The sequence below is a fragment of the Chionomys nivalis genome, chromosome 3 (assembly GCF_950005125.1).
Source record: "Chionomys nivalis chromosome 3, mChiNiv1.1, whole genome shotgun sequence".
Taxonomy (NCBI): domain Eukaryota; kingdom Metazoa; phylum Chordata; class Mammalia; order Rodentia; family Cricetidae; genus Chionomys; species Chionomys nivalis.
Genome location: NC_080088.1, coordinates 41,555,923 through 41,581,489, shown reverse-complemented (window position 1 = coordinate 41,581,489; position 25,567 = coordinate 41,555,923). Strand labels below are relative to the sequence as shown.

Here is a 25,567-nt window from a genome sequence, read left to right as displayed (position 1 = left end):
CCCAACGTGGTCTGAGAGCTCACAATACTCATGTCTTAGACACTGGAGTAGCTGGTAATACAGGGCGCAGGTGTTGTACCCAGTAGGACCATATTATACTTAAAACTTGTTCTGTGAAAGACTCTGTGAAGAATTAAAATATAACCTACAGATTTTGAGAAACTCTGCAAATATCAACAAAAATCTTTCATATATAGTAGAAAACAAAAAGCACCTCCAAAACAGACAGAATATAATAGCGGACATTTCCCTGAAGAATATATAGGGATGACAAGCACATGAAAATATATTCACAATCAGGATCATTAGCCACTGGAATGTGCAAGTTAAAATCATGGAACCACTGTGGGATAGCAATAAATACCCACCAACATGGCTAACACTAAAACTGCCGGTAATACCCAGATGTGTAGTAGATGCAGAGAACTGGATTCTCCATTTTGCTAGAAGAAATGCGTGACTGTTTACTCTGGAAGAATATGAATGCATTCTTTTTGCAAAACCAAGCATGTGTTTACAGCACGCAAGCCAGCAACTGCACTCCCCATTTCCTTCAAAGATAGAACTTGGGGTCACATGAAAATCTGCATATAAAATTTGCAGACTTTTTCATGATATACAAATGTAGAAATAACCCAAATGTCTCTTCCATCTTTCAATGGATAAGTTGTTAAGTGAACTGGGGTATCTTAGTACCATTGGCTGTTACTCAGCAATAATAGGGAACAAATTACTCATATATGCAACAACATGGATGGTCCTGAGAAAAAGCCAATTCCTAAAAGTGGCATACTTTATTCCATCTGTACAGTATTATCAAAGCGACAGAATGGCAGGGATGGAACACAGGACAGTAGTTTTTCAAATATCAGGGGCCTGAGAACGGGGATATGGCTCTAACTACGAAAGAGCAGCACACAGAATTTTATGTCTTAGCTGTTTTGATGGTCAAATGAATCTACATGATAAATTGTATATAACTAGAGGCAGGTTGGATGGGGCAAGCTGTAATCCCAACACTTGAGAGTCAGACACAGAAAGATCACAAGTTCAAGACCAACCAGACTATACAGTGAGACCCTACCTCACAAATTAAAAGTACATACATTAGTGTATACCCAAACTGAATGAAAGCGCAGTGAGCTTATTAATGTTCATTCGTGATATATCATAGCTACTCGAGATGCCTCTGGGCAGAGAAAACAAAGGAACTTGTGGTTTCAATATTCCTTATATCTGCCCACAAATGTAGTGTTGTTATCTCAATATACAACCAATAAACGAAGTCTCATATTTATTTCAGAAAAATGTGTTCCAATATATATCAAAATCACTATTCAATCATGCTCCTAGTTTGATTCGTCAATTTCAGCTCAGAAACCCTCAGTCATTTATTCATGCAATGCTCACAGTACTCACTTGGTAGGTGGTGGGTGATTCAGTAGCAAGAACAGCCAGAATCCTGTGTTAATCCTGAATTTTGCCAGAAAAAAAAAACAAAACAGATCCACCATTTTGACCCAATTTATGCAAGCTTTTATTAAAAATATTAAATACTGACCAAGATGAAATTTGGGTCAGGACATCACCTGGAAATTCTGTGGCCTTGAGACACGTGCTGGTGAAGTTTAGACAGGCAAACCCCATAGTCCACCATACTTTCCCATGAGGCTTGGTTGTCATTTTCCAAGATGTCCAACTCCCAGAATCTCAGAAAGTTACTTGGCCCTTGGGCAGGTGTTATCTTTTAAGAACTATAATTCCTAGAATCCTAGGAAGTTATCTGGTCCTTGGGCAGGTGGGGATTATAGGTAACACCTATTTTCAGGAACTTTCAGATTAACGATATAGAAAAGGCTAGATGGTCAAAAAGGGTCATTACATGCACAGTCCTATGAGGACAACTAGAATTCACTTAAACGTCTAATATAAGAAAAGTTAAGTCATTTTAAAAATACCATATGCCCATTAAAATGTTTATGGATATTATTTAACAGAACAGAGAAATGCATATAACACCAAGGGATACTAACGGTCTATGTATCCATTACTACCATGACAATTAACCACAACACATTTTATATGAATAAACTTTTATTGAATTTTAGGTAATTAGAAAGAATAAAGAAATGCAAGATAAATGCTTTCTAAACAGCATCTTATAGTATTATCTCTTCTGTGGCATGGTATTTTCGCTTTTCTTTAAAAAGTATAGACATTTAAATTTTTACAAAGTCAAGAACCAGCAAATGGGGAAGAAAGAGTAACACTATAATAAATTCATCTATCAACATTAAAATGGTCACAATAGTGTTCTGAGTGTGCCCCTCTCGGAAAAACAGTGTAGAGAATCACTGGAGGTTTCTACTCACTCAAATGTGAAGTCAGGGGCCACTCCCCATGCAGACTATGCCCATAGGCAAAGAAGGCAAGAAGATTGGTGGAAGAGGGACAGAGGGAATGGAAGAAGAAGAAAAGAGAGATATTCTTTGAAAATTGTGGGCTCAGTACAAACAATTTAAAAAAAACAAGTCTTGGAAGAAATCACCATGAGTTGCCTAAAGTGTAGTTAAGGCAAGATAGTCAACCATACAAGTACAGCACAATACAGAGCAAAGAATCCATAAATGAATCTGGTCAACTGCAAGGCTAGCAAGCCAAGTAATGAGCCAAAAAAAGGGAAAAAAAAAATGGGGGAAGGTATATTTTTACACGGGTGTGCAATGCATTCAGGCAAAATTGCACACGCACATTTTCAGATGCTTAACAAACCCCAAGAGCACACTGGGCAATTGCCTGTTTGTCTAACCCTCATTATTCTTCTGCAAAAAAAGGGGGGAATTATTTTGAAAGAAACAAACCAACTCCTACCCTTTCTGTAACAGCCTACTAACCTCTACTTGTCAAACAAGAGGGAGTCATCCTCCTCGGTACAAAAGACATCAGGTGCTGCCCACATTACAAGTGGCCGGTGTGGCAGCAGGGTTGACAGGCACAATCTTGCTTCTTTGGAGCCCTGCTAGCAACGCAGAGGCCCCTCCCACCTGCCTCCAGCTTGTTTTCCCGGACAGCCCCCTCATTTCCCGGAACCCTGACAGGTTTCTGCTGAGCCACTGAGCACAATCACTGGAAAAGGTGTTAAGTTCATGCCTTCCTAGTTCACTGTCTTTCAAGTATTTTAAAAAAAATAGTTTTCTTTTAAAAAAATATTTTTTTTTCTTTTTTTAGGAAATCATGAACAGTAATTGCCATGGACCTGTAAGAGATCCCAGAGAAACACAGACAAGAATTTGTCAACATAGCAAAATCCCAAATACGGAAGTTCACGGTTCAGGAAGAGGTAAATAAATAAGAGTGTGGGGTGTTCACAAGAAGTTTCCTTATTTTCCCCCATTTCTAGCCAAACTGTGTTCTGTACAAAGTTTCACCTTTATGATAAAGAGCCAGCCCAGTTGGAATGCATCGCTAGTACCATTAAGGCCTTGCCATTAAAGGGGAATGGGAGAGGCAGAACAGGCCACAAGCTTGCTCCTGTTTGTTTTGTAAATATAACATATTTAAAAAATAATTTTATTATTTAAACTCCACCTGGCACTTAAGTCTCCTGAAAATTATTAAGTTAGGCAAGAATTAAAGAACAGGTCCACCTGGACCACGGTTTGGGTCGTAAGCGCTATTCTGCTTCTAGCATTCTCCTTGGCTTGGCACGTCATTCGAGATGCAGCGGGTTTTTTTTAACTGAATCCCAGGACAACTGTGATGAGGAAACAGTCTTCTTGAGTCTTCATGACGGAATATTCCCGGTCACTTCACACACTGCAGTGGCCAGGCAAGACCACCGTCTTCTTGGTGCTTTTCACTAATGTAATGGCAACAAAAGTCTATCTTTCCAGCACTCGCCCACCCCTGCTACCCCCCTTGTCGGGAGGCATTCCATTCTTTTCTCTTCTGAACACAGCATCCTCACACTTCCTACACCAGGGATCCCGCCCGACTCTGGGCAGGCACCATGACAGGCACTGCACCGATGCGCTCCAGAGTCACTTGGCTGACAGTGTAGGAGTGTGTGTGCTGAGGCCAAGGCTTCCTGCTGACTGAACCATTGTTCCTGGGCATGACCTGGGGTGAGGACTCTCTGTTGGCTGTCACTACCAGGGTCTTATGTGCGCCAGAGACCACATGGCTCCCATTTGCATAGATGGAGGGGATAACGGCATTGCCAGAGAAAGACTGGCGTAAGTCACTGAAGTGGTTGAATGACTCCGTGTTTCTGTGGGTTTTGGGATTGTTGTTCCAGTATCGACTGTTGTAGGTATTGGAAGAGGTCAAGGTGTTATTTTCCGAGGAGGATATCTCTGTGTGAAATGCTTTGGCAGAAGAGCATTTAGGTGGAAGATCATCCTCTCTGAAATGAAACAAAGATAAAGTTATATATAATGGAAACACATGTCTACAAATACATAAACACACACACACACATCTCTTTTAACTATGAAGAAGACAACCTTCAAAGAAACCCTGAAATAGTCGTTACAAAACACCCAGGTAAGCAAACTAAGGACATCAAGAAATTGAAAAAGTCATTCATGCTGTCTAGACTGTATTGCTAACAGAATTTGAAGAACCACTGTGGTATGCTGATAGGCTACAGGAGGTGAACAAGGAGAGCTGGCAGCAGAGAAGAGGACCAGAAGAAAGGGGAACAAATTCAGAAAAACTGAGAAGACCTGGATCATTAAAGCATATCAACAGGGATATGATGTAGTCAAGTCTGAGACAGTCTGGACCCCCACATCCCAGGAGCTAGTTTGCTTTAAACACCATCTTGACATTTCTTTTTTTTTTTTTTTTTTTTTTTGCTTAAAACACTTTTATTCTTTTATAAACTGCCTGCTATATTTTTTACATCTTGGGAAAGTCCATTATGAAATTAAGGGTTGAAAATTGATCTCCATTGAGGGTGAAATGTCATCAGCGAAGGCATTGAGAAGCAGGAGCTCTGGCTGGTGTTTAGGACTAGATAAAGCCAGCAGGATAGGGCACAATGACGGATCCAAGCTGCTTTGTAAGAAAAGAAAGGGCTAACAGATACACACCTCCCATCTCTCTGTGTGTGATGCTCTGCTGCCTTGTGATTCAGGCAGGAAACCACCACCAGGTGACAACCCCTGGACATAGCTCCTCCAGAAGCATCAAAGTGTTTTTACATAACGCAGGATACCTGGTGTATATTATTATCATGCTGAATATGATTAATATGCTCCTTCGTACCAAGCCACAGAGCCACAGAGCAGTACTTAACTAGGTAGAGAAACTGGCATGTTTGTGGTCAACCCTCTGCCTCTGCATGTTCCATCTATTACAGCGGCCAACATAAAACACAGGTCTTACAGGCTAACTGTTCACGGTCTTCCCCACAGCTGTGGTGGCACAGGGGAGCTCTTCATCCTACTTAGATTCATGAAGGATCTTCGTGAATAAAAATGAGTATGACCATGAGGAAAAGTAATAAACATAACAAGAAAATGGCATTTAGACATTTACATTACCTTGACCATAGAGTTGTAAGACTGGCCAAGAAACCTTGACTCCACAATGGAGAGAAATGCACACCGACTCTGCAAGATCAGCAGTCTGACAGACTAACCTGATTTCATTAGGGATATCTTCCTCCTCCTCCTCTTTATTTTTGCTTCTCCAGTAAAAGAATGCCCCTGAAATTAGTGCAATACAAATAATGATGAGGACTACCCCGGTGCCGACAGCTCCAGCTATGACTCCAACGCTTCGGGGCTGGGCTGCAAAACATATTTAAGGGAGATTAAATAAACAAGAGAGAAATAGTACATGCCATACAGCTATATTCACACAAATAAGTCTGTTTAAAATGTACAAAGCTGCCCAAAGCATCCCATCCACATGAAATCAGATCTTGACTAACCTTTGGCATTACCAGTAGGCTTGCAGCAATGTTGGACAAGTAAACCACCACCACCTCCCAAGGCCCCAGAAGAGCGCAGCTGGAATAGGGCAGGAGACAGAGCCTACTCAACTTGCCTTAGTGTCCCAGAGAGCTTTGGATCTCAGATTGTTTATGGCCTCATCCCAGTCACATGATGCCCTTCCACAACCAAAATAAAAATCATCTAGATTTCCCCTATCAAAAAGAAGTGTTCCAAACTGCTTGTTGATAACTGAACACCCAGAACACCCAAGAGGTTGGGCGGGGGGACAAAGGAGTATCACGAGACTGCATACTAGTGTGACTGCAGACTAATGTCATGTCCACAGCGCCAAGACATGAAGATTAGTTTGGTTTTGATGGTCCTGAGAAGACACTCTGTCACAGGATTGGCATATCAGGGAGGCTTAAATAGTAAAATTTTTATAAAATATTTTCAACAATGATTTAAAAGAATTTGTTTACTCTTCACATAACCTCAGAACTTATAAAGAACTCTGCATTTTGTGACTTAACCAAAGTCTGGACATCTGCGTCTTGAGTTATGTACTTACGTGAGATCACCTGAAGATCCAGGAGACAGGTGCTCGTCCCAATGGCGTTAGAAGCCACGCACTGGTACAGACCCGAAGACAGGGCACTGATATTCCGGATGGTGACTGTTCCCTGGACCTGGTCTGTCACAAAGACAATAATCAAGTGACAGCTTGATGGAATGAAGAAGGAAAACAAAGAAATCAGAACACAGATGACATTATACCCACAATGGAGAGTGGCTAATTTTCTTCCTTTTTATAATGACAGGAGAAACTATTGGTTCACAAATGTTAAAGAAAATCATGACAACATATTAAAGACGGACCTATTAAGGATTGTCCTGAATAAGGACAACCTTGAAACTCAAGATCCACACTAGTGAATCAGAGCCTAACGTTAGTGGTCTCTCCTGACTGGGGAGGTCTGGCTTGTCCATGGGAGGCTGTGATCGGAAGATCACATTGTAAGTATATAGAAATGCAGTAAAAGCTTAGAACCCACACAGTTTGGTTTATGCATGACAGAGAAAGAATCAATTCTATGCTCTAAGTTTCACAAAAAGTTGGAAGGAGAGTAGAAGGGAGTCTGGAGAAGAGGAGCTTCAGACCACAGTACCATTCACAGAATTTCCTACCAGGCACATAGAGCATCCATGAGCCAAAGTTATCAAAGACACTCCATACCCTGGCAGGAATGGTCCTACAACAGTGGCTCCATTGTGTCCTTAGCCCTCTAGGAACAGCTCAGGGAAGCTTGGCCTTGATGGGAAGCAGCGGTGGATCCAGAGTAGAAAACGCCAGAACAGCCAGTGGGTGTTGCTCCCTGCATAAGGAGGTTTTGTCCTGTGTTTTATTTTCAAAGCCACCACGCTGGCATATTGAGAAATGCTCTAACTGGTAACACTTGGGCAACTCAACAGCACCAACACAGTTTGGTCATTTGTGCCTACATCACTGAAATGCCTTACCAGAGTAACAAAAATATGCCAAGCATCGGGTAAATTTTTATATGTAGCTATTTTTCCAATGACCCTTTGAGATATTTTTATTATTAGCCTACTGAACAACTAAAGACACTGTAATTTTAGATGGCTGGCTAAGAAAGGGTACACAGCTGGTGGCCAGAAACTTCAACTGTATGGCTGGCATCTAAGACCTTTGCTCTGGGCCTCACTGCCTCCCTTTAGCTGGAAAGAAAACATACTTGTCATCAGAACCATCCAAAACAGTGCAAACTTAGAAGCCAATGGAGAAAGCTCTTAACAACATATGTGAAAAGTACCAGGCACAAGGTCCAAGAATTCCTGAGCCTATCCTGGGAACTATCCCTACCCTGGCTTGACTTTTATATGGAACTACAATTTAGTTATCTGCTAGTGGCTTTCATCTTTATCTACAGCAAAGCCAGAGGAGTCTGGTTTTATCAGTTCCTTCATTTACTGCATAAATACGTATGGAGACCCTCTCTCTGTGCTGGGTAATCCAGACATCAGTGCCAGGAAGATTAACAGGACAGACCCTAACGAGGCAAGGAGTCTCAGTGAGTGGTTTAAATGCCAGCCAGTCAGAGCTACAGACCTCAGGTTGCTTAGGGTGCACAGGGGAGGGCCACCTAAAGAACAGCTGAAGATTGAATAGAATATAGGTGTGGAGTAGACACGGGTCCCCATATACCAAGGCTGTCAGGGTTGTCTAAGCCTTCAAATACAATGCAGTGGTACGTGTCCATGAAAGCTGGAATCATCCAGCATATCTGGGGTGACATCAGTATCACAGGCCAGATAAAGGAGAGAGACTTGGTATTTTCCATTTCTGTCGGAATACACTGTGTAGCACGGGTTGGTTGAAGAAAGAAGGCACTCCCAGAGGACATTTTATGACCTATGTGGTAGCAGGACCCATGCTACATAGAGCACTCTGACACCTTCCTATGGGAATAAAAGGTGAATGCCATATTACATTGATATCTTAAATGGACTGGATTGTACATAGCAAAGTCAATGTACTTAATGGTTACTAGGTTTGCACGCATTATTTCCTTTTCTGGTGTGTGTGTGTGTGTGTGTGTGCATGTGTGTGTATGTAAGCCTTATGTAGGCCTGATTTAATCTTCATAACATGCTCAGGTTCTGTGTTCTCTGCTTTCCAAAACTGAGCAATCTCAGAGTAGCCTTGACAACATATGTATGCAAGTAAAGTAGTCTCTCAAATCAGATCTGCCCAGGTCCGGAGATCACATCCCTCACAAGTACACCCGCCTTACAGTAAGGGACTTAAAGCTGCACAGATGCCTCTGAACACAGCACCTCACCATTCAACGGGCCAGCGCTGCTGGAATAGCAAGCCAACCATCTGCAGAACTTCGCCTTCAGTCATCCCAAAGCCTCCAGGCAGCAAAGGCACCAGCTCCGGGGTAACCAACCCTACAATCCCACATACTGCTACTGGTTTTCTTCCATTTTTCCTCTTAAGGCCCAAGACTCTAAAAATTCAATCAGTTCACATCAAACCACTAATTTTGTTGACATCCCCAGAGACAACTAGGGGGATTTTCAACAGCTGCTCTAAGCGGCACTCGGGCATGCACACAGCAGTCAACTCCAAGGGATGCTGCTGTAAAGTCACTTTTAAAAAGCTGAGGCCACCCATCCTCCTTTTTTTTTTTTTTTAGTCTCCAGATACAGACACCGTTTGCATTTGCCATAAGAAAATGTGGCTCAATGGGGCTGACGTGCTCACTCAGATGTAATCAGGTGACAGATGGGACACACACCACACACACTGATAAGGAAGGATTAAGAAGCAGCAAATCAGGAAAGCTGAGCTAGGAGCCAGCCCTCAGCAAACACCAGACTGCAGCAGACAAGCACACGTCCCACCCTGATACCCGTCAGGCCTGTATTGGGACAGGAGCAATTTGCTGACATGAAGGATGAGGGGAGCTGTCCCTCTCATCTTCCTTCTTCCAAACATGGACATGTGGTTTGGGGAACTACAGTGTGGGAAGGTGAGAGGGCAGCGAACGCAGTTTGGGTTTGCGCATGCACTGGGTCACACACAGGCGGTACATGCAGCCTAGTGGGCCCTTCAGGATCACAGAAACAAGTACACGTGATTCTTCCCAATTCATTCTGTGATTCTCAGTTCCAGAGCCCACATCGAGCTGGGTCAAGATTGCATTAGCAGAGTCGTGTGTTTGGGAGGTAGACTCTGCCTCCTACTAGCGATGAGGACCTGCTTGGTGATGTGTGTTAGCTTCCTCATCTGGAACTAAAAAAGCCCCTCGACCTGTGAGAACCAAATGAGACCCTGCATGTTAACCTGACCAGGATGCTGTCTGATGCTATATCTACACCAGTATTTCTTGGGACTATATACACACATACACACATACACACACACACACATACACACACGTATTTGAAATCCTTAAAAACTGGGTTGAGAAATGTAGAAAAGCCTCTAGTACCTTAAATTCTCAGTAGATGTCAGTATTTGGGGTTTTACAGGAGTAATAAGAATGTCAAACATCATAAATCAGTCTGTATTTTTATGATTATACATCTTAAAAGAAGGATCACAATAACAGTGAATAATTTCTTATATAAAAGAATCAGAAGTTCTGTTTAAAATATAATGATAGATAAATGGTTTACTATTATTACTTAGGTAAAATTATATGCAAACATGATCTCTCCTTGAAACAAATATTTAATGGTAAATATAAAACCAAAAGGAATATTAACACCAAATGAAGGCCAGATTTAAAAAAATCTATTTAAAAGCATGAACATGGGGCTGCAAGTGCAATGCAGTGGTTAAGAACAACAACTGTTCTTGTAGAGAACCTGTGTTAGGTACCCACAATCCATGTCAGCAGCTCACAAATGCCTGGAACTCCAGTTCCGGGTGATCCAACTCCATAGGTAGCTTTAACAGGCACCTGAACTCAGGTACATCTAATCACACGCAGACACATGAAATAAAATCTTAATAAAAATTAAAAAAATATTACAAATAGTTAACACTGTAACTACCACTCTTAAATAGAAAATTTAAATGCTATGTGACATTTTGTATACTACTCAGGAGGAGGTTTGATCTCTGCTCAGGAGACACATGAATGGATTATGTATCATTTTTGTGTTGCTCTTGGCTAACTAAGATACTGATGATTTTAACTTTACTTATTCTGAATGCTAATCTTCCCCATTTCCTCCCCACCCCATCACTGTCTTCAAGCCTTCTTCATCCATCAAAGTCTCCCATTTATGACCTGGATGCCCACTTTCACCCTGATTTCTAGCACTCTTCTAAAATGTACCTCTTGCTAACTTTTCTGGTTACACATCTGTAAATACTCAGAATGTCAGCAAGAACATCCAGACTCCTCAAATATTACACAATGCTTTTCACAATCTGTGTGTGGTGCTTTAAGTAATATCTAATGTTTTATATTGATTTTATTGAGCTATACAATTTTCTTTTCTCCCCTCTCCTTTAACCCTCTCCCATGGTCCCCATGCTCTGAATTTACTCAGGAGATCTTGTCTTTTTCTACTTCCCATGCAGAATACATCCATGTATGTCTCTCTTAGTGTCCTTATTGTTGTCTAGGTTCTCACGGATTGTGAATTTTAGGCTGGTTTTCTTTGTTTTATGTGTAAAAGCCACTTATGAGTGAATACATATGATATTTGTCTTTATGGGTCTAGGTTACTTCAATATGAGTTTTCTAGATCCATCAATTTGCCCACAAATTTCAAGATGTCTTTTTTTTTCTACTGTGTATTGCTCCATTGTGTAAATGTACCACATTTTCCTTACCCATTCTTCAGTTGAGGGGCATTTAAGTTATTTCCAGGTTCTGGCTATAACAAACAATGCTGCTATGAACGTAGCTGAGCACATGCCCTTGTGGTACAATTGAGCATCCTTTGGGTATATACCCAAAAGTTACATTACTAGGTCTTGAGGAAGGGTGTTTCCTAATTTTCTGAGAAATTGCCACACTGACATCCAAAGGGGCTGTACCAGCTTGCATTCCACCAGCAATGCAGAAGTGTTCTCTTTACCCCACAACCTCTCCAGCATAAATTGTCATCAGTGTTTTTGATTGTGGCCATTCTGACAGGTGTAAGATGGAATCTCAGAGTTGTTTTTATTTGCATTTCTCTGACTAAGGATGTTTAGCATTTTCTTAAGTGTCTTTCTACCATTTTAGATTCCTCTGTTGAGAGTTCTCTGCTTAGGTCTGTAACCCATTTGTTTTATTGGATTATTTGTTCTTATGATGACCAATTTCTTGAGTTATTTGTATATTTTGGAGATCAGTCGTCTGTCTGATGTGGGGTTGGTGAAGATTTTTTCCCATTCTGTACGCTGCCGTTTTGTCTTAAAGTAGTCAACTTCATATGGAAAAAGCAAAAGACCCAAAACAATCCTGTTCCATAAAAGAACTTCTGGAGGCATCACAATCCCTGACTTCAAACTCTACTACAGAGCTACAGTACTGAAAACAGCTTGGTATTGGCATAAGAACAGACAGGAGGACCAATGGAACCAAATCGAAGACCTGGATATCAAGCCACACACCTGATTTCTGACAAAGAAGCAAAAAATATAAAATGAAAGCATATTTAACAAATGGTGCTTTCATAACTGGATATCAACATGTAGAAGAATGAAAATAGATCCATATCTATCACCATGCACAAAACCCAAGTTCAAATGGATCAAAGATCTCAACATAAAGCCAGTCACACTGAACCTTATAGAAGAGAAAGTGGGAAGTACACTTGAAGGCATTGGTACAGGAGACCATTTCCTAAATATAATCCTAGTAGCACAGACACTGAGAGAAACAATTAATAAATGGGACCTCCTGAAACTGAAAGCTTCTGTAAAGCAAAGGATATAGTCTAGTGTTTTTTAAGAAGTTGTAATATTGAACACTATATGGCTCTTGTTTCTTTTTTCCAGATTATCTCAAGTTGGAATGGCATGTCATGAAGCAAGGGGGAAAAACCACCCAGTTGTTCAACAGTCTAAGTTCATGAAAACTTTTCTTCTTCCATGAGGGCCACATAAATACTCAGGCTGGGTAAGAAAATAGTTATGGTTCTTTTATTGAAAATATATTTTTATGTGATATATTGAATAGGTATGGAGAGAGTAGACAACCCTGTCTTGTTTCTGATTTTAGTAGAATTCCTTTCAGTTTCTCTCCATTAAGATGTTGACTATGAGCTTTCTGTAAATTGACTTTATTATGTTGAGGTTATGTCCTGTTGTAATATGAGCGGCGGGGCTGCATTCCCAGTGCCCAGCCGCCCGCACGGCTAGCTTTATACCCGAAATAATTACACGGAAACTGTATTCTTTTAAACACTGCCTGGCCCATTAGTTCCATCCTTTTATTGGCTAGCTCTTACATATTGATCTAACCCATTTCTAATATTCTGTGTAGCACCACGAGTTGGCTTACCAGGGAAGATCTTAACCTGCGTCTGTCTGGAGTGGAGGAATCATGGCGACTCCCTGACTCGGCTTCTTTCTCCCAGCATTCTGTTCTGTTTACTCCACCCACCTAAGGGTTGGCCTATCAAATGGGCCTAGGCAGTTTCTTTATTAATTAACCAATGAAAGCAACAGATTAGAAAGAAATCATTCCCACATCATTGTCCCTTGAATCCCTAAAGTCTACAGGATTTATATCATGTGGTCTACAAGAGCTAGTTCCAGGACAGGCTCCAAAACCACAGAGAAACCCTGTCTCGAAAAACCAAAAAAAAAAAAAAAAAAAAAAAAAAAAAAAAAGGATTTATATCATGAAGGGGTGTTGGAATTTTGTCAAAGGCCTTTTCTGCATCTAATGATGCACTTAATGATGATGTTTTTGTTTTCCATCTTTCAAGTTATTTATATGGTGGATTACATTTATCAATTTACATATGTTGAACCATTCCTGCATCTCTGGAATAAAGCCTACTTAACCAAGGTGGGCCATCATTTTTATGTGTTCTTCGATTCAGTTTCCAGGATTTTATATGAGAATTTTTACATCTGTGATAATATGGGAAAATGATCTATTATGTCTTTACAGCTTCCTACAAGATTGAATAGATTCCTTCTCTGTAGGGAAGTTCTTTAAACAGGAAGGTACACAACTCAAGATAGCTTCAGGAAGTGCCTGAAATTCATCAGACTTAGTAGGTCTCCACCTGTAGGAATAAACATAAAAGTTGTGAGTCTGTTTTATAGGGAAGGAAGCTGAACTTCAAAGAATGCTCCCAGAGAAGAAAAGCCACAAAGGAGACTCCGAGACCAAAACAGCTGCCTCGAAGAAGCAGGAACCAGTCGAGCTGCCTAGAAGGGTTCACACTCCTGAGGTACCTGGAAAAGACACTCTCTATTCTGTTGAGCTGCCTGCAGGCTGTGCAGTGTGCTCCAGGTTCCCAGTTTTGTGAGCTGTCACCCTTGCTGGTGTAGACGTTGAAAATTTAGCTGCCTTTGACTCATTTATGTTCTGGTAAGCTGGAGAGATGGCTCAGAGGTTAAGAGTACTGCCTGCTCTTCCAAAGGTCCTGAATCAATTCCCAGCAACAACATAGTGGCTCAGAACCATCTTTAATGACATCTGGTGCCCTCTTAAGGCATCCTCATCAACTGTGACCATGAAACCCAATATGAACAAGTTCAACAAAACCGCCATATACAGGCTGCCCATGCATGTTTCAGCACTGCCAGGGCATAAATTTCAATTTCAAAAGTAACCCCTCGCCCATATACCTGTAAGTAACCCCCCCCCCAAAAAAACTCATTGGCTCATCAAGTTGGGCTTCAGCAATATCCTTTGTTCTGTTGTAGGACCCCTACCTGTGGTAAATAGATGTGTATTTTGTCTTTCTACAAAAAGTTTTGTCTCACAAAAGTATGTAATTCTCTTTCTTTGCTGGTTCTTCATGTAGTCTGAGTGTAAGGGTTAACTGTGACCTCATAAAATGAGTTTGGCAATGATCTGTTTATGTGTTACAGAATAATTCGAGGAGCACTGGCATTAACTCTTCTTTGAACAGAATTCTATACTATAACCATCTGGCCCTGGACCTTTTTGGTTGGGAGACTTTTAATGACTGCTTCTATTTCATTAGGGGTTACAGGTCTGTTTAAATTGCTCACGTGATTATGATTTAACTTTGGTTAGTGGTATGTACGAGAAAATTATCTACCTCTTTTAGATTTTCCAAATTAGTCCACTTTGGTGGACTACCGGGTTTGATTCTCTAGATTTCCTCTGTATGTACTGTTGATGACTCCTTTTCATTTCTGACTTGGTTCATTTGGATTTCAAACTTTGTAATAAAACAGCATTAGGCTATGGTGACTTTTAAGATTTTCCCCTGTTCCAGCTGTGCTATTTCTAAAAAGCTCTGCACAGAGTTCTCAAGCAAGCTGACAAGACCATTACATTACTTCCCTGTGATCAACTATGGAAAAATGGGGTCGACCAAGTTGTTCTTAGAAATATAAGAAAAGATGTACAATTTAGCTTTGGAAACTGAACTGTTGATAAATAAAGCTTTAATTTTCCATTTTCCAATGGAATTGTCAGAAATTAATTGTTATTATTGGCCATAATTTTTTAAAGAAAGGTATTTTAGGGTTCTCCAAGTTTTGTGTTTGTGAGGGTTTTTTCTCCCTCTTTGAGTTAGAACAAAAGAATGCAGTCCTAATTAGATCCCAGTTATATCTCACAGCTTTTCTTGCTGAGGTCAGATTTTACTGAGCTACTAAGAAGAGCCACCATGTTTACCAAAGCCCTTGACCACCAAGAGGAGAGGCTGAATAAAGAAGTGGTGTCACTCCTGAAATCAGTCACCCTGTGCAGTATGAGATGTATCCTTCTAGGTGTGGCAATGAGTTGTTAAGTGATTTTCTAACTGTATATTAGACACATTTAAGATATCAATCCTACTATAAACCAGTGGAATCAGAATATTTGGAGAGGGTCATGGGGTATTGACATGCAGTAAAGACTGATGGGTAATTTTTATGTACAGTAAGATATAGACAGTTGCATTAGAATGTGTACTACAAATTACAGCATCTGGCAAGTATATATATATGTATGTATGTATATATGTATATATATATATATATATACTTCAAAATATCTTACATGGGATTTAAAAGTCTGCCAGGAATGTTCAGTTTGTGGCATATGGTCAGGAATAGCTGTAAATGTTGCCCAACACAATCTTATAAAATTACTTAAAACAGCCGGGCGGTGGTGGCGCATGCCTTTAATCCCAGCACTCGGGAGGCAGAGGCAGGCAGATCTCTGTGAGTTCGAGACCAGCCTGGTCTACAGAGCTAGTTCCAGGACAGGCTCCAAAAAACCACAGAGAAACCCTGTCTCGAAAAACCAAAAAAAAAAAAAATTACTTAAAACATTATGAATTTTTTTTCTTAAAACATTGTAAGGTTTTTTTTATATTTTGTGATATCAGGTCACAAAAATCAAAAGATTGGGCATGCCAAGCAGAACAAATATAACGATATATTTCTAAGAAAACATTTTACAGCTTAACACAAGTTACAAAATGATATCCTAAAATATACTGGCCAAAAAAAGTCACAATTTCAAAGCAGTTTAAGCATATAGTAATGGGAGATTAAAATCTAAAGCATTTAATGAATGCTTATGGTATGGGGTTTGAAGGAGCTCCCTCTGACAAATCTGTGGTGAGTTCACATAAACATAATGTATGGAATGGAAGGAGACGTGTACGTGAAGACAGTGGGAGAGCACTGTCTTACAGAAGAAGGCTGACTAATGGACACTGAAGAAATTATACAGTGATAACAGCAGTACTGATTGATGCCAGGTCATAAGCAAAAGGCTGCTGAATAAGAGACTCTTCTTACAGTTTCACAGTAGGGCCCCACGAACTACTTATTGCAAAGTAATGTTCTGTTACTGGCCAGACCCATAGGATGCCCTCCCTAAATATTATTTCCTCAGAAAATGATTCAAGAGTTCAAACTTTAAAGTACTGTACATATAATCAATGAGTTAAATCTTCTAGTAAAAAAGTTATTTAAATTGTTTTGGGGATGTATGTTAAGATCTACTTTGTTAATATAGGTATCAAGACATGAAACTGAAGGAAAACCATGCACATTTAATTGAGCAAATAAGTTTATCTGAAGTACTTCTGATAATTTATCCAAAGGCTGAATTACAAAAGTCCACCATCTTCATCACTGGCATTCAAGTACATTCACCTTTATCCCCAAAATACCAAAGAATTATCAAGTTGCAAATACAGACTTATCAAAAACAGGGAGATACAGGAGCCCTTGCTACATGTACCTCTCAGCCAACATACATAGGACTGTCAGATGTTCACCCAAATTTCACCCTTTACCTAGTGTTCCACAGAGATGATATGGATATGAAGTTCAGAACCTCAGTGTTTCTGAGGTTCTAGATAATACTATCAAACCCCTCACCTTACAGAATGGTTAAGGTAGGAGTGGAGAAGTGAACTGTTGCAGACAGAGTTACTGGAAACACTGGACTTCAAACAGTTTTCAGCATTTCAACACGCGCTATTTTAAGCCTGCCACTTACAATAGTGAGATTAACAAGTCAGTCCACAAGACAGCTATTTATCCACAGTGTAGCTGAAGCATTTAGCAATGAAGAGGCAGCGGGGGTGGGGGAGAAGGTGGGGAACATGGACAATGGAACTGCAGCAGTCACTACAAAAGTGACCTAAAAGCTACTAAGCTGGAAAGAAGGTTTAAAAACTAATGAATTTGGGGCTCTATGAACTAAAAGGTGGGGAGAGTCCATCGGTGTTCCTCTGAGTCTGTAGGGAGTTTACTTGCAGGCGTTTTAGAGGATGTCGCCCTGGTTCCTAATTACACCTAATGTCACCCAGCAACCCAAGGTTTTCCTTTCTTGGGGCAGGCACAGATCATCAGGACGATTCAAACTGAGGCGCAGCTGATCCATCTGGGGCCTTTTTGTTTATGGCTAGCTCTCTTTAAAGAGTTGGCCATCTAGCCCAAGAATGAGATGAGGAAACCAGTCTATATTAAAGATAACAGCACTCAAGGGCACATAATTGGATTTTCTTGAAAGACAAGGCTTTACACAAACCTATCACTTCCTCTCAACTTATTTCATAACATTTGAGAGTTTCAAAGGTACTTTCTTCACTATCAAATCCAAATGAAGGGACCTGCAGATCCATAACCACCAACGGCATGCATGGCTCCTCGCCTTTACCTGTCTGGTGTGAGCTTAGGTCACGGACCCCTTCCCTGTTTTTTTCATTCTCTTCCTCTAAGTAGACTTGAGGCTGAAACAGGAGAACTAGTCCTCTTATGTTTACGCAGATCTCTCTTACACTAAAATGGGCAGAAAGTGAGTTCGCAGAGGTGTAAGAACTGTCCCGGTGTTGATGTTAACTCAGTTACGCTGCCGGTACGCTACTTTAAAGCTCCACTGAGGAAAGAAAATTTTCACCCTACTAGATACACTTCTTAAAAGTCATATAGGAGAGAGACAATGTCATACTCACCTTAAACTTGAAAGAACATTGTTCTCTGCAGTTACAAACTATTAAAATTCCTTACTTTCTTCAAGTGCTAATCAAACAGGTTTCACGGCACTGTACATACCCTGAGTAGCGGTTGGAGGTAGCTTGAGCGTATTATCTAACTTCTCCCAAAGGTAAGTGGGCCGAGGGATGCCTTCCTCGGAACTACACAGGAGGATGACGTCGCTGCCGATGTCCTGGGATCCTTGGATTTGGCAGTGTGGAGCAGAAGGGGGGACTGTCAAGGGAAGAATGGGTAACACAAGTTCACTTTTACTGTGGGCAATGAGACAGGAATGCCGATCACTGGGAAGCCACAGGCAACAACTGTGGATCACTGAGGGAAACGGCCTCATGGCCAACACCAGGGGACAATCAAGCATCAACTACCAGGATGTAGAGATGGGCACAAGGCCTACATGTGAGAGGAAAAGGAGCCATGGCTTTCGGTTACATTTTAAAGGATCTTGGAGTTTTGGTTTGAATGCTCCCTCTAAAGGATTCTTAAGAGCCTCCGGTCAACACACTGCCTTTAAAGACATTGCTGAGAAGACACATTCAAACCCATTTCCAGAGCAGAAACTGACTCCCCCCATCCCATCTGTCTGCTAACAAAGCCTGCTTTAGTCGGGTCTTCCGTTATTTTACAAAGACTAGACGGGTCAGCTTTGTGGTGGATTCAGCTTTACGGTTCTTCAGCTTCCGGTGAAACTCAAGTTAGAGAACACTCACAATAAGGCAGGGGACATTTCAAAATCCAAAACTATACTCATCAATCACTGGCAACCAGGATACAAAAATCACCAAAGCAACACAAAAGGAGGAAGTGATGGCTCCCACTGGCACAAAAGAGTGAACATATGAACAAAACCCACGGCATGGAGTTCTACATTGGTGGACACCTCTGAGTTTATGTACAGGTGATGATGTTCTTAATCCTAACGCCTTCTCAGTGAGTTCACCCCTTCAGAGACGCACGAACCAGAAGTGCAGAATAAGGTAGGGATAGACAGCGTAATCAGAAAGCCAGGGAGTGGAAGAGAGACTAAGTAAGCCAAGGGTGGAGGGGTCTGGGAAGGTAGCTCACAGCAGGATGCTTGCCTGGCATGAATAGGGTCAGAACTACCACAAAGGCACGGGGAGGGGTGTGGTATCTGAATAATGGTCTGCTGTGCTGGGTGAGCCAGCCTCCTGGACGCCTTCAACATTACCACCGTGCTATTGTGAAGCGAAACCTAGAGTAATTATTTTAAGGTGTCATTCACTATAAAATAAAGGATTTTGTTCCACCTTAAGAATTCTTTTAAGATAGATACTGCAGGAAGCCAGTTGCTCAACTATCACGTAAACATTAAAATGGCATCTATTTCCTTTAGGAGTCATTATTGTACTCAGAGTCCTTAGAACTCTATAGAGCTTTAATAGAATGAATGTTATCTTCAGAAAACATGTCTGCAACCTGATCCTTAGCTTTCGGAACTGTTAGAAGGCTGGGAGAACAGGGCACCAAGGATTAAAGTATCTTCTCCTCAACTGAGAAAAACATCAGTATCCTGAAATAGCTTAGCAGTGGGAGGGGAGAAAGGGCTGAGGAGGGGATTGGACAGGACTAGGGAGATGGACACTGGGAGGTGAGTGGGGGGGGGAGGGCCTTCCTGAGTACTTCCTCTTCTGCCCAAATGAGGAATTCATCCCTCCTTCCACGATAATCTACCGGGAAGCCACTTCTACAAGTAACCCATCTGAGAGCCGTGAGGACTGAGATATCAAACAGCTGCAGGGAATATATTTTGATACTACAGAACCACATTATACGATATGAAGAGTGTTGGCTTGAATGAGCCCCTCTAGTTTTAATTTAAACTTGGTTCATTTGTTGTCTTAAAGGATCAGGCCCTAAATCGGTTTGATCTCATTTCTAAGGTGATGATCTGATGTACGTTACAAACAAGGATATCTTGCATAAGGAGGCAGAGTTAAAACTACGCCAGGTCTACAAGCAAGATGGGCGCTGCAGTGACCCCACTTCCTGCTAGGATAACTATTATCCTTACACACACCAACACCTTCACTTTTTGCTCACAGCAAATTACTCATGATTGAATTTTACCACAGCAGAAAGCTCCTGCCCTCCAGGACCTTAAAACTGGCTTTTTTTTTTCTTAATATTTTTTTTCTTTATTTTATTCTTTTTAAATTAAAATTTCCACCTCCTCCCCGTTTCCCATTTCCCTCCCCCTCCTCCCACACATCGCCCCCTCCCCCCACTCCCCTCCCCCTCTCCCCACACACCGCCCCCTCCCCCCACTCCCCTCCCCCTTTCCCCACTCCTCTCCCCCTCCCCCCCCACTCCACTCCCCCTCCCCCCCACTCCATTCCCCCTTCCTCTAGGTACTGAAGAGCAGTCCAAATTCCCTGCCCTGCGGGAAGTCCAAGGTCCTCCCACTTCTATCTAGGTCCAGGAAGGTGAGCATTCAAACAGGCTAGGCTCGCACAAAGCCAGTTCGTGTATTAGGATCGAAACCTAGTGCCATGCCAGACCCAAAAAGATGAACATGGGATGTACTCACTCATAATTGGTTCCTAGTCATAAATAAAGGACATTAAGCATATAATTTGTGATCCTAGAGAAGCTAAATAAGAAGGTGAACCCAAAGAAAAACGTAGTCATCCGCCTGGATAAAGGGAAGTAGACAAGATTGCTGGGCAAAAGCTGGGAACTTGCGGGTGAGGTGGCATGGGGCTAAGGGGAAATGGGGTGAGAAACGTGAGAAGGGGAGGATGGGGGGAGCTTGGGGGAATAGGATGGTTGGGATATAGGAAGGGTGGATACGGGAGCAAAGAAATACATATAAAATGGGCTTTTATGTCACCCTTCATCCACTGTCAGAAACAGCATTAGGTAAAAGAAGCATATAGAAGTCCAGGAACATTGTGGGTGAGAAGGCAGGCGGGCGGGTGGGCGGGAGGGAGACTCAGAACATAGGGAGGGAGCAGAGAGAAAATGTGAAGTACAGAAGTAAACATGATTTCAAGTAGATTTGTAAGTGAAGCCTAAGGTCTTGTCTGTCACTCACCTAACACTGTGAGGCCAGCGACCCCAATGTTCCTGCCCCCTCTGTCTGGAAGGTTGTTCACCAAGCACTGGTAGGTGCCTGTATCTGACAGTTGGGTGTTATTGATGAAGATGGAGACATTGGTAGCAGGCATGGTGCCTGTAAATCCTACCCTCCCATGGAACCTGGGGGCGCCGTCAAACATCTGTCCACCCTGATAGAGAATGACCTGCCAAAGGAAGCATTATGTCAGTAAACTGGCCATAGTAGCCCCTCCTCGGCACATAACCTGGTAGACAGAACCAAATGTACCTACAACCTAGAGTGGAAATTCTAATTTCTCAGGGTTGTCAGCAACTTTTTGTAACCGCCCTATCTATGAGTATCTTAGGACTCTAAATTCTCATGTGCATAATTCGAGTAACTATTTCCCTTCCTTAATTTATCTGAACATAAAAAAAAATCTTGAATGCTACTATCAGCACATAAATATTTCTACCAGTGCAAAGGTTAATGGTGAGATGAAACCCAAAAGGTATTTGCATTGCTATTCTCATACTAATTCGGCCACAGAATTCTGATCCCTCACAGGCTGAATATCAACATCATAAAAGGAAGGGAACATTGCAAGTCCATGACTGCCAACTCTCTGAGCCAACAGTTATCAGAGCTAACTATTCCTGGGAGAAACACGGCATATAGCACAGCAGAATGCTCCGTGCCCTGAGAATGAGGAGGGCCTTTCAGGATCTTCCTGTGCATGTGTGGGAAACCTTCATCAGTTCTTTTTTAAACATGTTTAACTCTATCACTGATGATTAAAATGATATGATTTAATAAAATGATCCTTCAAACTTAGTCTACTGCAAACGTTTCTGAGTTTGAAGATGCACTGCATCCCTGTGTGCAATTTTCAAATAAGAAATTCAAAATTAATTAATTTTAAAGAAGTTTCTATTGAATTTTGTACCAGAAATTTTACTTCACTATATTGGCTAAGCTGTAAGAAAAAAAATCAGAAGAGCTTCAGAAAATGAATGTCATCTTTGTAAATAAAACTGTGGTGACTAACACAGTTAATTAATTTAGAGTGGGTATCTGAGATTATTAATTTATTACCTAGAACTGATAGAGATTTCTGAGGGCAGCTTCCAATTTCACATGTGTCTTTCCATGTGGCATACTCTCATTTGTATGAGAATCTGAAATGGCTGGTAAGGTTTGGATGCATGTTGGCTGGCAAGCCTACTGTGTTAGGATGCATGTTGACTGCTAAGCCTACTGTGTTAGGATGCATGTTGGCTGGCAAGCCTACTGTGTTAGGATGCATGTTGGTTGGCAAGCCTACTGTGTTAGGATGCATGTTGACTGCTAAGCCTACTGTGTTAGGATGCATGTTGGCTGGCAAGCCTACTGTGTTAGGATGCATGTTGGCTGGCAAGCCTACTGTGTTAGGATGCATGTTGACTGCTAAGCCTACTGTGTTAGGATGCATGTTGACTGCTAAGCCTACTGTGTTAGGATGCATGTTGGCTGGCAAGCCTACTGTGTTAGGATGCATGTTGGCTGGCAAGCCTACTGTGTTAGGATGCATGTTGACTGCTAAGCCTACTGTGTTAGGATGCATGTTGGCTGGCAAGCCTACTGTGTTAGGATGCATGTTGGCTGGCAAGCCTACTGTGTTAGGATGCATGTTGGCTGGCAAGCCTACTGTGTTAGGATGCATGTTGGCTGCTAAGCCTACTGTGTTAGGATGCATGTTGGCTGGCAAGCCTACTGTGTTAGGATGCATGTTGGCTGGCAAGCCTACTGTGTTAGGATGCATGTTGGCTGGTCAACCTACTGTGTTAGGATGCATGTTGGCTGGTAAGCCTACTGTGTTAGGATGCATGTTGGCTGGTAAGCCTACTGTGTTAGGATGCATGTTGGCTGCTAAGCTTACTGTGTTAGGATGCATGTTGGCTGGTAAGCCTGCTGTGTTAGGATGCATGTTGGCTGGCAAGCCTACCATGCTGAGATGCATGCTGGCTGGCAAGCCTACTGTGTTAGGGTACATAAGTAACTCAGCAAAGCAAACTCCTGCCTACAGCTTCTTACTACCATCACTCTCTTTAGAGAACATTCTAAGTCACTTCTCAACACGCCAAAGTCTTGCACAAACCCTCAGAAGACTCTCTTTAGCATCTGCTAGTGAGATAACGACAACACCCTTGTAAAAGGAAGACAGCTTTCAGAATATTAACTAACCATGCAATGGGGAGGGCGCACTGACCATGTCCTTACTCTAGAAATCAAACATTCCCACGATGCTTCCCTCACCCTCTCTTCCATAAAGATCCACAGTTTTGGGGGTTGGGGACAGAGGTACCTGTTCAGGCTGGTTTGCATTCGAGAGAGGAATGACCATCCAGATGACATTGAGGTTAATGAGGGCAGCACTGGTAGAGAAGGCACACGGCAGGACTGCAGTCTGGCCCCGGGCCACCTGGATACTGCCAGGGCTCTCGGACACTTCCAGGGACACTGTGACACCTGCAGAGAAAGGAACAATTTGGTCCTGTGCGTGTCCCTTCCTAACAGCTGCGAGTACCACGGCCCCACATTACATACAGTCTGGAGCTGTGAACACATGGAGGGAATGTTCCAACCAGAGGATGACTCACCGCTCATGGAGCCAAAATAAGAAAGGAAGAAGCTCACTCCTTCACATCTGAGAAAATCATTTTAAAGTCAGATACACCATGGCAGTCTGAACAGAAACTGATAAATCCTGAAAAAGCCATGAACTGAGTCTTGAAAGCGCCATTACAGTAGTAGGACACCTACCACGCCATACAACCTAGGGCTCGCCTGCAAATCGTCCAGAGTATGCGCATGTCCTTATGCTCACAACCACATACGGAGCATTAGTGAAAGAAGTAATCAGATCACACAAGTGGAAAGATATGCAGTGTTCATGAGATGGGAGATTCAATATCAATAAGAGGTCATAATCTTCCCAATGATAAAATTCAGAGCAAATCCAATTAAAACTCCACCAGGCTTTTTGAGCACACAGCACTGAATTAATTTCAACACACACGAAAAGGGAAGAATCACAAAGAGTTAAAAGAAATAAAAGAACATAATAAAAAATAATGGTAAAAGCCTCAGGATCTGGCTCAGCAGTTAAGAGCACCGGCTGCTCCTGCAGAGGACTCAGGTTTGATTCCCGGCACCCACATGTTGCTCACAACCTCTGTTAACTCCAGTTCTGCAGGCACTGCACACACAAATTACAAATACATACATGTAGGCAATACACTCACACACATAAAACAGATTAATTTTTAAATGATGTTCATACTATCTGATTTCAAAATTTTCTACAGCGCTCTAACAACCAAGACAGTTCAGTGTTAGTTCAGTGTTAGTCATTGGTTTTAGGTCCAGCGATGCATTTTCAATACAGACAAGTCACACAGGACTGGTGTTCACGGCTAGACACTTTCCAACAAGGTATAAACAAAAGGAGAAAAAAAAAACAGGATTTCCTCTCTACCAAATGGTGTGGGAACAATATGGCAATACTACGGTAACTCAAAAAGAAAAATAGAATTTGAACCCATACCTCACACACAATATGCAAATACTGACTCCAATCTTCTAAGTTTAAACAGAAAAAGTTAAACTTACTGTCCATCTAAAAATAAACATAAAGAAAAATTAAAGTTACTTTCCTCTAATCAGAGGTTTTTTTTTGTTTTTGTTTTTTTTTTAAGACAGGGTTCCTCTGTAGCTTAGGAGCTTCAAGGGCTGGTATTAAAGGCGTGCACCACCATCACCTGGCTATCAGAGGTATCTTAGATGGCTCAGTGGTTAAAAGCACACATACTGCTCTTGTGGAAGACCTGGGTTGGGATCTTGGTACCCGTGTGTGAAGGAGTCGGTCACGATGCCTGTGACTCCTGAGCAACATCCAACACCTTCTTCTGCTCTCTTCTGGCCCCTGTGCTCACATGTGCATATACACATACACACACACAAACACACACACACCTTCTTCTGCTCTCTTCTGGCCCCTGTGTTCACATGTGCATATACACATACACACACACAAACACACACACACCTTCTTCTGCTCTCTTCTGGCCCCTGTGTTCACATGTGCATATACACATACACACACACAAACACACACACACCTTCTTCTGCTCTCTTCTGACCCCTGTGCTCACATGTGCACACACACACACACACACACCTTCTTCTGCTCTCTTCTGGCCCTGTGCTCACATGTGCATACAGAGAGAGAGAGAGAGAGAGAGAAAGAGTTTACAATAATTAACTCTAAAAATATTAAAAATCTTTATTGCTATCAACAATTTAAGAAAATAAAAATTTCAATATATAGCCTGA

The 25,567-nt window shown here is 41.8% G+C and overlaps 1 protein-coding gene across 1 annotated transcript in view; it reads right to left on the bottom strand.

Annotated features, from left to right (window-relative positions):
- Positions 1–1,606: 1,606 nt before the first annotated feature.
- Positions 1,607–25,567, bottom strand: part of Igsf11 (immunoglobulin superfamily member 11) — a 122,771-nt gene continuing 98,810 nt past the window's right edge. Inside the window, exons 2-7 of the mRNA XM_057766059.1 lie at positions 23,538–23,701; positions 21,191–21,398; positions 18,196–18,351; positions 6,517–6,639; positions 5,648–5,798; positions 1,607–4,405 (exon numbers count right to left, since the gene is read on the bottom strand). Of these exons, the coding sequence (XP_057622042.1) occupies positions 3,973–4,405; positions 5,648–5,798; positions 6,517–6,639; positions 18,196–18,351; positions 21,191–21,398; positions 23,538–23,701 (1,235 nt within the window). The 3' untranslated portion in view covers positions 1,607–3,972. The remainder of the gene's footprint in view (positions 4,406–5,647; positions 5,799–6,516; positions 6,640–18,195; positions 18,352–21,190; positions 21,399–23,537; positions 23,702–25,567) is intronic.